The sequence below is a fragment of the Egretta garzetta genome, unplaced genomic scaffold (assembly GCF_000687185.1).
Source record: "Egretta garzetta isolate BGI_Z169 unplaced genomic scaffold, ASM68718v1 scaffold228, whole genome shotgun sequence".
Taxonomy (NCBI): Eukaryota; Metazoa; Chordata; class Aves; order Pelecaniformes; family Ardeidae; genus Egretta; species Egretta garzetta.
The window spans coordinates 1834671-1849682 of NW_009260758.1; the positions used below are offsets into that span (position 1 = coordinate 1834671).

Consider the following 15012-nt stretch of genomic DNA (forward strand, 5'->3'; position numbering starts at 1 on the left):
CTACTAGGGAAAACTTCCAAAGGATCACATTTCTAACAAGAGCTTGAAGATGAGACCCTTCTGTGCCAACCAGTGTCTCTTATTCCCCTGAGGACTATCAGGGATGCATTTGTGAATGTAGGGACAAATACGGACCAGAATCCTGAGAAAAGACTCTTCTCCTCTCTCTCTGACCAGGGAGGCTTTCCCCATAAGCTTTCTTTCACTTCTTTCACTCTTTCAGCTTTCTCCAAACCCTTCTCCTTGCAAAGGGTTAAAAGAAGACAATTCTCCAGACCTAGCTTTGGTCCTACACATGGTTATGAAATGGCAATAGGTAAAAGTAAACATAGAAAACCAGAGGAAGGAGGTGCAATTAAATATTATGCAGAGGCACTGGCCAGAAGAGCTGTTTATACACCCCAAGAGCTGGTGCACCCAGCTGGTGTGATTCCCTGTGGGCTGGGAGAACAGTGAATGGGAAAGTGCTTCCAGGAATTTGAATCAGGGGTAGAATTTTCCAGAAAAAGATGAAATCACTGAGTAATATGGTATGCTGAATGATCACCAGAGCCTTCTTTCTGTCAGATATTCCCATTTTTTCCTTTTCTTCCCCTCTTTTTATACTTTTATGCATTCATTTGAGGGTATTCCTTTTCTTTAGCTCTTTTCCCAGCTGTCTCTTCCTGGCCTATCCTGGTTCCTTGGGGATTGCAGATTCCATAGACAATTTTGAGGTGGCCATCTATTCTTGCTTCTTTCTAAACTGGGATTTCTTCCATCATTAAAGAATTTTCATCTCCAGATCTTGAAATGCTTTCCCATACAGGAAGGCTGGCTTGCAAAGATGTTTCAGAAAAAGTGGGAAATTAATGAATCAAAATTTTTGTTGCTTTTTGACCAGCTTTTGGGAATCAAAAGCTCTTTGAGAAATTCAGGGTAAAACATTATTAAATGAGATACTAGCGATATACTGTTTGATCAGCTCTACTAAAAGAGAGTCTGCGAACCATCCTGACCTCTAATGTCTCCTTTGTATAACCCCTGCGACATGAGATTTGCTATGAGAAATGGAACAAGATTAATAATTAATACATTTGCTGGTGTCTGAAATAGCGACACAAGGCTGGCTTTAGACACATGTTTTATTAATGAGGTTTGAAAACAATTGCTTTCTCCCAGCAACAGACAGCTCAGACCTCTATATTGCAAAAGGAGTGGAGGTAATATCTGGGATTTTTTTTTTGTTGTTGCTGTTGTTTGCCCCCACCCCAGGGCATTACCAGAACTCAGTCGCTACACATAAACGTTGTGAAAAAGATTGCGAAGTTGTGAAGAAGTGAAACGGGGAGCAAGCCTGAAATAAATTTTAAATCATCTCCAGACAGCATACATGCTCTACCCCACTGAGCTGAAATGAAACATTTCGGAGCAGAGCTCGCCATTGCGCACACTGTGTAATGGAAAGGTGGGTTTTACCCTGTTAATGTCAAAAAATAACGGTGTGGCAATTAGGGGTACAATGTTTTTATGGCTCAGTTAGACCTCATTACACTGTAGAAAATAGAAAGCTGAACTTTTTGCAACATTCCCCCCCAGCTGTAACTACCTGAGATATAGCAAAGAAAGCACTGTCTTAAAAAGTGCAAACACCTTTATTAAATGAAAATAACTGCACTCATCTTCCTTGACCTTTCAATTTTCTGAAAGCTGTTCTTGCTCCTGCGGGCCTAGCAGCCACCAGATGCATGTTTTTGTTATTAATATTTACTAGGAATGATTTTTTTAAGAATAAGCACTGCTGAAGTAAGCCAAACATTTTGAACAGAATCACTGATGATGCTTTAATTATCCAATAAATTACAGTTCATGTGCAGAATTAATTGGGAAATAATGATGTAATAAATATGATCTTCCCAACTTACATGCAAATTGAAGCTTTGCCTTCCTGCTCAGAATTGTTCCAAATGAATTTGTGGCCAAACACTGGTATGTTCCAATATCCTGTTTTTTATGTGGGTTATTGATTGCCAAGCTGCCTCCAACCAACCTGTAGTGATAACTCATGGTAAGATCAATATCTGTGCCATTTTGCTTCCACCTTTGAGGGGAAAAAAATCAAATTATGCTTATAATTTACAGAGCCTATTCATATTTATCTTAAATAGTGTGCTGTAGCATACCTGTAATGATAAAAATGTAGTTAAATATCACAAAATTATACTGTTTTTCACACAAGACTGCTTCTTGTATCAATCTTAATGGTATCAATAATTCTGTTCTTTGAAAAATCTTTACTGCTTTTATGCTAGTCGCTAGTGTTCATCCAAATGTCTACAAAAAGTAATTAGAACTGATTCATACAAACTGAGTTATCCATCCAACTGGGACTATGGTAAATGCCTTGACTACAGCTACCTTATTTTTTTTAGAATATAAATGGTACCTGAATGCGATTTGCAGTCCTCACAAATGATGTCATAAATTTGGTTACAAAAATGATTTGGAGAGATAGATCAGGAAGGATCACAGTTCAGAGGACAGATGAAAGCAGAGAGAGAAGGGTTTACACAGCAAGTTTGAGACTGATCATTTAATGATGAGAATGCTGCTATTTTAAAACATGATTTGTCCCTGTTAGTCCACTAAATGGAAAATGGATTGTGTCTGCAATGTTACACAGCTATTTACAGAGGTCAGAATAAAATTTGTATTTCAAAGAAAATAAATATTGTATGTTTCAAGGAGGGAAATTTTGTGGCTTTACTGTTAGTCACATAAGGGTTGAATTTTCATTGTCCACATGAGGTCCAAAGAAAGAATCAAGAAGCTCAGTCACTGATGTCTGCAGGCTTTGGGCTTGTTAATGCCATGCTTTAGGTTGTCAGCAACCTTTAAATTACATAGCCACATTTCTTCTCCTAATTTTATATCACAACCATCTCCTCAGCCTGTATCATTTCTGTTGACCTGTGTGAGCATGATGCCTTATCCCTCCGTAGGATGCGAAGGCCACGCAGGAGTTGCTAATGGCTCACTTTGGGTTTGCGGAATGCTTTATGGCAGACCTCCAAACAAGGGCAACTGTCTCCTTGGTAATTATCTGGAGGATCACAGCACAAAACTTTTCTATTTCTTGTTATTTGTGGAGATGAACTTACTGACAGTGATGGTAGCTTCCAGAGTTAACAAATTAAAGCAAACTTGCACTGTAAACTATATTCCTGGAAGATCTGACCTGGATATCCAACACAGTACTTTACTTCTGTCACCCACAGACCTTTCTCTACATGATCAGACCACACAGGTGGTGGTTCTTTTGGAGGAAGATTTTCAAACTGTGCTGTGAAATGCAGTTCTGTGTTCCAGGGGAAATCTTGACAAATATCTGCAGAGGAAGTGAGAGTCCTGACCTTTTAAATGGGTACTGCTTGTTTTTGAAGATGAGTAATGACTGATTAAAATATGAAATCAGTTGGATTCTGTGAATAAATTCTAGACATTAAATAATTTACCTGGATCTGGCAATCACTGCCCCCTCTTTCATGAATGCATTAATGTTAAGAAATTCAGATGCAACAGTGGACATCTGTAATTCTTCCTGCCAATTGCAGCTGATTTTTGACCTTTCCATACCTCTGCTCTATTCCTTATGTTTTGCTTTAGCTGGTCTAGGTTTTTGCTGGTTTGTGGTATTTTGGCTTTTTATTTTTTTTCCAAAGATGAGCAAAATCTTAGCCGGTGCCCATCCATGAATCTGTTCTATGAAGCAATAGCCTATACCAGTGTTAGGATTTTGCTGTATTTCAGGATTTACATATGGTACATGCTGTCTAAACGTTTCAATTCTCTATTTTAGGATATTCTCGTATTTAGTTTGCCAGTTCTCTTTAATTTCAGAATCAATCACTGAAATAACCGCTGTCATCATTACATGGCTCCCAATTAAGCTTTATAATTGTTTTTCAAAACAAATGCAAAGTTGTTGGCTTAGTTGCCGCAAATGAATTCTTCACAGTATCCCCATAATCATTCTAATCACCATGGTACAATGATTATTAAACTTCGCATATAGATCAGGGGTTCATCTCCTGGTGTGGGCTTTTTCCTAATTAATATGTTTACATCACTGAAGGAAGCGAATTAATGAATTCATGGGCTAGACAATGATTTAATGACTTTGTGTTTTCTGCAGTATACTGTCTAATACACAGAAACCTTTGAAGAATTACTTTAAGAAAATTTTTTTAACATAAGCTTGTTACGGCAGGGTTCACCTGCGTATTTTCATGAACTACTTTATGCAACCATTGGAAGATGCTTTTCATCAGTTATGGGAAATGTATCCTGGACCTATTGTTTCAGAACCTAAACTTTAAGAAAAATGTTATACTCTGCAGAATTCATTAGTTCCTAGGAATGTAAGACTTCTCAAATCGTATTGATCTGTCTAAAACTTAGAAAAGCAGCTGTGTGCTTTATGAATTCATAGAACTAATGATCGTATTCTATTTGCTTCAAAATCTAACTTTTTGTAGAACTCCATTTATAAAATGTTCCCAATAAATTTTTCATTAAGTTAAAGACTTTCAGAATATATATATGTGGGACCTCTCCCCTTCCCATCCTGACTTAAAGGTCTCAAACAAGATGTAGTCTATTCTCTCTTGTTCTCTTTTTTAAATTGTTACCAATTTATCCTAACATTCATATATACTCGTATTCTTCCAAGCCACTGCATTATGTTAAATCTTTGATGCTGGACTTATTGGGAACTTCTTTAAGTACACACTGCAGTCAAGTCACTGATGTAGAGATGAACTTGTAATATATTATTATTTCCTCTTATTTATGCTACTTAATCAATACTTGTGATTTGTTATTCAAGTAGTCTCCATCTCCAAGCAAATAAAAATGAGGAGGAGGAGGATTTATTAATGAACATGAATATGTGAGTAACGTGTATTTACAATGCAGCTGCAAATTATGTAATCTGTCTTTAGGGTAGTATCTTATAAAAGGATTGTGGAAAAAATAATACAATGAATTTCTGTTGGGTTTTCACACTGAAAAACATTGATCTATCTAAAAATGTTCAAAGAACACAGAAGCATGTAAGACTTATAAAAATGGTGAAATATTAGAATCTTTGCAGAATATGAATATTCTTAGGACTTATTAGAGAAATGTCAATATTTTCCTTATAGACAGGTTGACTGTTAAGTTGCATGCATGCAGGTTTCTCCTGTGTTTAGACTTCCCTTATCCTCTCTGAGTAGAATTTCTGGGCCGTTTATCTGCTGACACCATGATCCTGACCTCTCCCTACACCCTGACCCATGTTCAAGTAAACCCAGCAGACCTGAGGAGACGAAGTCCTCAGCCTGGAGCCTCCACTTCAGAGAGAAAAAATACAGGCATGAGGCATGTGGCTTGCAACCCAGCACTTACACAGGCTGATAATGAGCTTCAGAGCAAGAAATTTGTTTGGGGGAGATAAAACTGCTGTTTGGTCACCTACGACCTTCGATATTTTGGTAGGGAAAATTTTAACTTTTGACACAGGATTATGATTTCTGATAAGTGGATAATTAGCCAGGAAATTTCTGATTGCATCTGTAAGGCACTATACAGTGCTATATAATGTCTAAGGAGCTATAATAAGTCCCATTTCTATGGTTAATGAATCTGGAAAAGAATATTTTTCCATAGAAGATATTTAGAAAAAGGAAACTCTTTCTGAAGATGCGATTTCTTTTTGGAAATGAAAAGTGAAGGTGTATAAATTTCAGTGAAACTATTGATGTACAAATCTCAAAGCAATTAAGGAATTCCACTTAGGCAATGTGCAAATATTTTGGGTAAATTTAAATGCAAAATTTCATTAAGCTGCTTTGCTTGCCTTTAAAAAAGAAAAGATACATTTAGGAAAAAGTAAAATCCTGGAAGTTTTACAAGGCACGCATGGCTGCATTGTGATTTTGTACCAAAGTTATTGCAGCTAGAAACTCTTCCTTGTATCGTTCCCTAATTTGAACTACTTCCTGTGTGGATATGTGCATACATGATTTAATGAATTATCTTTTCAGTGTACTGCTATAATATAAATACATATTTTTTAAGTCTTCATTGTGTTCTGTGTTTCTTAGGTTATTTGCCTTCAGATGCAAATGTCCTGCCAAGTCACCTGAGAGTTTCTTCTAATTGGGGAAAAAAAAAAATTGCAACCCCCCCCTAGAATCCAGTATTTCCATAGAGGAAAAAAAAACAAAGTTTAAAAACTATTGACTGTGTACAAGAGAAGGGAGGTTGAAGGCATTTTTAAATTCTACTCCACTTCTGAAGCAGAACCTGCAATGAGTCAAGGGACAGCTTTTTAGTGAACAAGTACGCTATAGCAGGGTTGTCATTTGTTCTTCAAGGGTATGAATAAGACAAATATATTTTTGAGGTTACTGGGAATCATTCTACAATTTTATGCAATGATTATAAACACATTTTACGTCATTTGCAATCATTGCAGACTTTGTGCTTCGGCTCCCCTCACTTTTATTTGTCTGTTACAGTTATCTTCTGTGGTACTTTGATTTGGATTGAATTTGAATCTCTTTATTTTACTGCATCACTCTAAAATATGCTGAAATATTAAAATATTGTTATAATGAATGATGCTTATTCTGTCCTTGGATTTCTTATTTATTTGTTCAATTGACTACTCTCTGAAAATTATCAAGGGGGAAAAAATCCTCAATTTCAAACTTGCATGGAAATGCTAGATTACGTGATTACTCAGATACTGAAGGTAAGTTCAAAAAAGTCAGAATTAAGCACCTGCAATCAAACAGAAAATGTCAAAATACTGCAGAAAACACTTGCTTTGCAAGCTCTGGGTGACTTTTTTCCTGTTTGGGTTTTTTATTTTTGGTTTTGGTTTTTTTTTAATGTGGAGGAAGGTTATCTGTACTGAACTGAATGATTTAATGGAATAAAACTGTGGAACTGTGATTGTTCATGGATAGGCTGTAAGCAGAAGTAGTAAAATTCATTCCTTAAGTTAGCTGATGATAATCCCTCAACTATAACAGAAAAGATTAAGTGCAAAAAATTATATATCTAATCTGAAAGGTTATGTTTATTTACCACCAGCATCACACAGGGAAATAGTTCAAATAATGTGCCTATATTGTAAACAACTCTGACTTTAATGAAAAAGGCATCATAGATAAAATGGCATTTATCAGCACATTTATAGAGATTTCCTAACACGTACTGGTTTGGAGATACTTCTATTCATATTTTTGTTTCTGTTGTAATCAGATTTATGTTCTCTATTACTTCCAACGGTGTCCAACAGGAAATCAGTGTCTCTCACTTTTTATTACTTAGCCCTTATGCCTACTTCAGTTCTATACAATTCTTGCATTGCAGTTGTTAGACACAGGGTTTTGAAATGAAGTTGCAAAAAGTTACTACTATATCTGACAAGTCTATAAGACTGATATAGTACATCATAAAATAAAGCATTTAGGAAATGCTAAGCATTTTTTTCTTTACAGAAAAGGTATTAATCAGTGTACTCGTGTAAAAGGTGCTAAATAGCAAATTAGCCTGTATATAACTTTATTCCTGTTGTAGTGGTTCTGTATTTCTGAATCAAAGGGAAACCTTGAAGTAGTCCTTGCTGTTCTTTTCCATCACTCAACAAAGGATATGTTTCAAATTTCAGACTGTGCTTGATTTATCTAAAATTGTTGGAACTTTAAATATATGGGCTCAATCCTTATCTGACAAAACTGGCGTTAGCTCTAGTGAGATCAAAGAGAAGTGCTGAAGACTCCCCGTTCCTTTCAAGTCATGGTGAAAAGCTCCCAGGCTGTAATAGCAGTAGTATATCAGTGGTAGTCTGATAACTTCTAATTGACCTAGATGGTTCAGAATCCATCCCCAGATGTTAATCTCATCTTACTCTAGTAACTGAGGCTTTACAAAATGTCCTTATAGTGCAAAGAAAATAACGAATCTAATTAATGGGTGGGTAGGAAAAAAATGAAAGAGAAAATATGAATATCAGATATATAAAGGGAGGAGACTTCATGGCTCATCTGCCTAATGAAACCAGCTCTCTCTACTCTTTGTGTGTGTGAGGAGTCCATGGGTGGAACAGAGGAGTCAATAATTTTTATAGGTCTCTGAGGAAGCTGCCTGTATACATGGAGATGAAGCAGATGGATGGATGAACTGGAAAAACTTGAAGTTCATGACATAAACCAGATGTTCATGTGTAAAACACGAAGAGCAAATGGGATGGGAAATGGGTGAGGATTTCTACTCATGGGTAGAGGAGTTAGACTGTGAAAAGGAGTTAGTATTCCTTTACTAGCACGATATTTGGAAACAAATTAATACATGAAGTACAAAAGCCAAGTTGATAACTAGTAGTGGTACTTTAGAGGAAACTGTTGTGTGAGCAATTCATAGCTATTGGGTTAATATTGTCTAAGTATTTGCTAGGACACAATTTTCTTTCATGTCTTGCCTGAATTATGTTTTTTTATTATTTTGTTTTTCCCAGACTATTATTTTCCCCATTCTTTTCTGAAGAAAGCACACCATTTTTTTTTCAGATTTCCAGCTTTTCCTCTTATTAGACTCAGGTTTCCAGGTCCTTTGGTGCAGCAAGCTATGTTTTAAATGAGGGGCCCATAGTCATTGAATAAACAAACAATCCTATGGACCAAGGTTTTAAGTGAGTCTACAGGGTATTGTAAGCTAGATATCAGAGCTGTGCCTTGCTGTTTCTCTAAATAAACACTATAAATATACACACGAAATGTTAGAATTAGAAATGGGCAAGGATGTTGCTCTTCTGCTTTCCAAGCATTTATCGATGTACGGAAAGTTTTATCAAATACAAATGTGCAGTATTTCCATTTTTCCATTTTTCACAGCTGTTCTGTGGATTCAGAAGTAATTTTGTATGTTTTGAAATACTTTGGGGACAATTTTCAATGATGTGCTTTCTTTTCCTGTGTTAATTTTCTTAACAGTAGGCTTGCAAAAATATTTTTTCTTCATTCCTCAAATTTACTGTACCCATGTATACTCTTGCTGTGAGTGCTCCACCAATTTTGAGGTTCGTATGCTGATGTAGTACTGATTAAAACACTGTTAAAAGTTTTACAATGAGACAATACTTTTGCAAAGTTGACTTCACCTGTAGTATGGGAGTGGATATCCCTTAGCTGTACAATTCAGTAGGATTTCTGGATTTGCTGAGCCCATGGAATAAGTGATATCATATGGCTCTTGGATAAAAACGGGACCATGAAGGGTTTCTTCCCCTGTGAAAGAAAAACAATAATTTAAGATTAGACATCTTTAGCATGTCCTTACACATAAAAGTGTCCTTTGGTGTCCTTTGCTTTTGGTCAAAAGTTAAGGTCTGCTATTATATTCAGTGGAGAATCCACCTCCAGACATTTGGCTATTAAGGAGGAAATATTTCAAGCCTGATTGATAATAAAACCGCATATCCCAGGTGCTGGTGATTTATTTTGCAAGTGACAGTGAAGGCTAGCTGCTCTGCATATTTCCAATGGAAGCTATATGGCCGTCTATTAAATCTCCCCTATCTACCTCATACTTCTGCTTTAGATCGTGACTGGAAGCAGGAAAGGATGAAGTTGTGGCTTTCTGTGTTTGGTGCTTCTACCTCCCTGCTCGCCTGGTGAAGTGGATGTGTCAGCCTCGTGTCACCCTGTGAAAGATAGGCAGCTCGCTGACTGCGGCCAAACTCTGGAACGCAGATGTTTCACTGCGGTCCATGGGAGAGGAAGGGTCACCTAGAAGACCAGCAAATAGCTTCTAGATTGGGAGGTAAGTTGTGGTGGGACAGGGGTCCTGGGCTTTCCTTTCCTCTGCCATTTGGCCTCTCTTTCTGGTTATAGGGTCCAAAAGGTCACATCACAGTCTAAGGGAATCAGTCATTTCCTTCTCCTCTGATCCTTCACATCCTTTGATATATTACTTTTGTATCCTTTAGCTGGCCTGGTTTCAGGGTTTGGTTTGGGGTTTTTTGTTTTGCCCCCCCCCCCCCCTTGGTCCCTTTTAAAAGAGAAGTAGCATTAAATAAAGGTTGATTATTCATCACTTTCACTAGAGCCTGTACCCTCCCGGTGACATACAGAGTCTAATTACAGTATGTAAACACAGGGGGACAACAGATGTGTGGGCTAGGGCAAGACCCATTTGCTTCCTCAAAGTCTCAGAGGTTCTTTCATGGAGATCAAATGATTTTTTTCCACATACTAGTGACATACGCTGTAACCAAATACTAGTGACAGAACAAATAAATGATCCAGGACCCTTTATTCAAAGCTTAGCAACTGGACCATCCTCCAGTTCTCAGATGTCTTACATGATTTTAAGAAACCCGGGAAGTTTGCAGTACAGTTGCACAGCTGGGAAGACGAGGTACTAACCAAAAAATCCTAGTTGCTCTACAGCTGTATTTTTGGAAGCAACATAAATGTTGGCAGTAATCATGTCTGATTTTATTCACCTATTTTATCTGCTTGTTGGTAACGAGAGAAGGAAGGTACAACCTATTTCCCAAAGGCCACTGCTTTGCCACACCTTGTCATCTCTGCTGTCCCCAGGTTGCCACTTGCACTCCCCTTGCTCTCAAGTTCTGCAAGTCCTAGAGGATTTTCTCAGCTGCTACAAATAGGTCTTGCTCTGTTGACACCAGCAGAGTCCCCTCCTACATCCCCAAAGATGATCAGCCATCCTGATGCATTAACTCAGCGTGCAGCCCCAGGGGGTTACCCAAGCTTTGCTCCAGCCAGGCCAGCTCTGGCCACGGGCACCCTGTCAACCCAAGCACCTTCTGCAGGGCCATAAGCAACTGCACAGAGTGCACATCAAAAAATCAGATCATCTGTATCTGCTACCAGATGTATACATATTCATTGCCCTTTGTACTTTTCAACAACATCAATCTATTTCCCATAAACTTTAAAAAAGCCAGATCAGCACTGTTGTCACCTTTCATCTTTTTGTGACACTTGTTGTTTTTCTGAAAGTCCCAATCCTGGAATTGTATGAATAGTTTTTATCTGAAATAATCAGAATATAACATTTATTTTTTTAAAATATCACTGATTTTTAATATTTATTTCATATCTGAAATATTTTTAATTAAACCAGAAAAGTTAACAGCCCCATCTTAGAGTGAGAATCATAGAATCAGAATCGTTTGGTTGGAAAAGATCTTTAAGATCATCAAGTCCAACTATACCCCTCCACTAGGAGTAAAATACTTTTAACTGATGAATGTAGTCAGACTTTTCTACTTCAGTGATTCTAAAGCAAAGAACATCTGCAAAAACTCTAGAGAGTGCTGAACAAATGAAAGTGTTTGATCATTAAGTTTTTTTGACCACAAGCCTTTTTAAGGACAACAGCTGATAATCACAATGTTTTCCACATATCTTAATCGAGATGCCCATTCCTATGTGTCTGTTAGCCTGATTTACACTATATATCCTTCGGAAAGTCAGCCCAGTCCTGAGTGTTTTCATGAGCAGTACCTGTGAGAAATAGCCTTCAAGAGAATTGGAGTAAAACTCAAAGTAGCAGTCAAAAAAGATTGATTTGTTTTATACCACAATAGCTGTTTGGGTAGACACATCTCATTTTAAGAATATCTCATGTTATAAAGGAAATAGTGTGGGCATACTAGAAAGAAAAAATACATCCTCTCAGTTTAGGATATAACGTAATTCAGGCTAGTAAAACAGCTGAGATGAGCTAGTGGTCTGAAGACAAAATATTAAACTTGGCTGAGGATTATATGTGATGCTATAAGTGACATAACAGACCATAAAAAGCAGTAAATCACATAAAAAGTATCAATTTCCATAACTTTTTCATGCTGTTAAACTTTGCAGACTACATGTGAGCTTAGAGTAGACTCCAAATATTTCATGACTTATCCATAACTAGTGGACGCAGCTGAAAACCTCAGAAAATATGAAGCAAACCCAATGAAAGAAGCTGTTGCTCAACTACGTTCAAGACATGATAGGGCCTTGCTGTTTGCTTTCGGTGGGGTTACTCAAATACCTAAAGACAGCACACGTTTCAGCCATTACCTCTGTCTAGAGGTCAAATTAATTGTTTTATTCTTTATATTGTAGTCCTTCCAGAGGTCTTTAGTCATAGAGAAGCTGCTTTAGGAAAAATAAATGTCTTCCAGTTCAACTTCCTGATCAGGAAGATTACATGTCTTCCAGTACTGACCTAAGACCCCAAATGATTTTTCCTCTATTTCATACTTTCAGAATCAAATATTTGTAAAGCAAGCCATAACTATTTCTATTTATCATGGTAGGGGTTCTTGTTGTGGGGAGTAGAGGAGAGGACAATTTGTTCAGCCAATCATGCGGGGCAAGGCAGAGTGGCTCTCAGAGATGGTGGCTGGATATAGTTAAATAATCTTTGTTTCTTTTCCTGCTACTTTTCTATTCTTAATCCCTTGACAAATTTTAAGAGTTCTTTTTTCACTGTTTCTAAAGTTGATCCTTTGACTTGCCTATTCTTGGGTAGGAATTTTCTTCTCTTCAGGGTTAATTTACTTAGCCTGTTAGTCATTCTTATTACCTCCCCAGAACTGCTGATGAAAAGCTTTTCAAAAGCACCAAAATGACCTAGGGATCATTGTTCCATTTTTTAAATCAGTGTAGCTGGGTGGGCCTGAAATTAACAGTGGGGAGCTACCTGACGTACATAAAAAATCCCTGGTTTAGCTGCTAAAAATGTAAATATTTTGGTAAATCTGGAATTGAATTTGCATTATGAGTTCTAAATGGAATTTAGACTCATTTGTCAATTGAAGACCTTTGAACGTCTTAGTTCTTGTATCCCTTTTCAGTGTCCTTAACACAGCAGACCCTTATTGTGTTGAATGAGGACCCAAGAGTTTGCATGTACCCTAACAGCTCCTTTACAGTAGACACGTCGCAGTCCCTATCACAAAAATATTGTCCATGAATTTTAGTAAAGGTGGCTTCATGCTATCATTTGGTTTTTTCTTTAATATCCTTTTCTGGCTGCCTGATCTGCAACAGAGAATAACACCAAATTTGTGAGAAATTATGTGTACTTTCAGAGCCAATGGTGTACTAGGAGTCCATCTCTTATTGACAGAAAAGGTCAGGCTGGTCATTTCTAATTTCCTGATGCATCCTTTTGCGTTTCATATAGAGAATGGCCATATATTTCTCCCCCATTCTCTAGATTCAATATCAGTCACCATGATTTCTCCAGAGATACAGATGATAAATGAATCTTTGTAGGACTTTTGTTAAGATTTAAATAATTCAGATTTTTTGATCTATTGGAATATGAATATTTGATTAAATGTGTCATTTTTATACATAAAAACTGTGTGCAAATCCTCAGCATGGTGCTTGAAAGCAAATATAAACTCTTGTTATGAGATGTTTTATAAGAAGTTTAAATGTTTATGATACCCAATCAGTTTGATCTCCATAAAGACCATAATTATGTTAGTCTGAATTCAAATCTAAAGTATAAAAATGAATCGATATTCCTTTATTCATTATATGGCATTTTCTTGAGCCAATATAGAGATTAACACAGTGCCAATGGAGGAGGAGGAGGAAGCCTATTTTTTCATAATTATGTATCAGCAGAGGATATCATAGTGCTTTCCTCTCCTTGCTTTATGGGCAATGGTTAGTTATATTGGGCTATGATATTTATGTCGAATGTAGTCAAAGTGGTTTTGGTTAATCACAATAAATATTTAAATGCTTGTGCACAGTCTCATCCAGACAAGGAGAATGAAACACAGATCTGAAGCCCACACTTAATCAACTTAATTTCCAGCCAAGTCCTGCTCCCTGTTCTTTCCTGTTGTCTGACTCTGGCTGGCTTCATATTTGTATCTGCTCGACTGGAAATGCTAGGCAATACAGCCCGAGAGCAATTTAGGCTGGCCAAGCCATACAGCCCGAGAGCAACTTAGGCTGGCCAAGCCCCAATCAGTAGCATATGCATAGACAACTTAACAGACTAATAGTGCAAGCCAACTGACTTTTTTTTAGCCCTTTCCTATCACAGTTTTTCCTTTCTATTATGATTTTTTTTGCAAAGTGGAGTTTTAATTACTATTACTCAAAACTGATTGGTAATATCAGAGAGAATCTGCTTGGTTAAACTGCAAGTGTCCTAGAAACATCATGCTCTGTTTGCAGAGAAAGAGCACATGAGGCTTTAGGTTTGCCTGCGTGAATCAGCTCCAAGTAGACAAACTCAAGAGGATTCATTGCTTAAGGACCAGAAATGTACAGTTCTGTTGGTCTGAGAGCTCCAAAGCCGGCAGTATTTGCAGCTTCTGTGATTATTTCTGTTGCCACGATGTTTCGTGGAGCTGCTCAGAGATTAGGAGTCCTTCATGCTGCGTGCTGTAGAACAAGTAGCTACAGGTCTTGCATTGAAGAATCCCAAATAAAAGATGGACTAGGGCTGTTCTTTCCTTGCTTGGACGCATGCAGAAGGCATGGAGGGGTCGTGCTGCTGCCTAGGCAGGTGTATGTGTAGCGTAGCAATGTCTTCTTACTGAAGATCGTAGAATAAAGAGGCCGGAATAATGGTAAAACCTGTACTCTAAAAAGCTTCTAAATGCAAACCTACTATAATTCACATAAGCAAACCAGATAAGGAGGAATTTATCCAGGCTATTAAGTTCCAGGAAGGCTGTAAATTCCAGGGGTAGTGAGTTTCTAATGAATCTTCCTTAATGTGCCTTAGATAGAGCCTCATATCTGATCCAAAAAAATTAATATGACTTTATGGGCCAAAGCTGACACCTGATTAAGAGGCCTCTTTTAAATCAGCTTGAGAGCAAAGCACCTGTCAGTTCTAGCAAAAAGGATGGGACAGGTGAGTTAGAGACTTCCCACTTGTAATGGCAGCATGGGTAGAAAAAATATTAAAAATCCAAAT

General features: G+C 37.4%; 1 protein-coding gene across 1 annotated transcript in view; it reads right to left on the reverse strand.

Annotated features, from left to right (window-relative positions):
* Nucleotides 1-9312, reverse strand: part of CNTN6 (contactin 6) — a 103705-nt gene extending 94393 nt beyond the window's left edge. Inside the window, exons 1-2 of the mRNA XM_009645962.1 lie at nt 9194-9312; nt 1905-2080 (exon numbers count right to left, since the gene is read on the reverse strand). Coding sequence (XP_009644257.1) covers nt 1905-2080; nt 9194-9261 — 244 coding nt within the window. The 5' untranslated portion in view covers nt 9262-9312. The remainder of the gene's footprint in view (nt 1-1904; nt 2081-9193) is intronic.
* Nucleotides 9313-15012: the final 5700 nt, after the last annotated feature.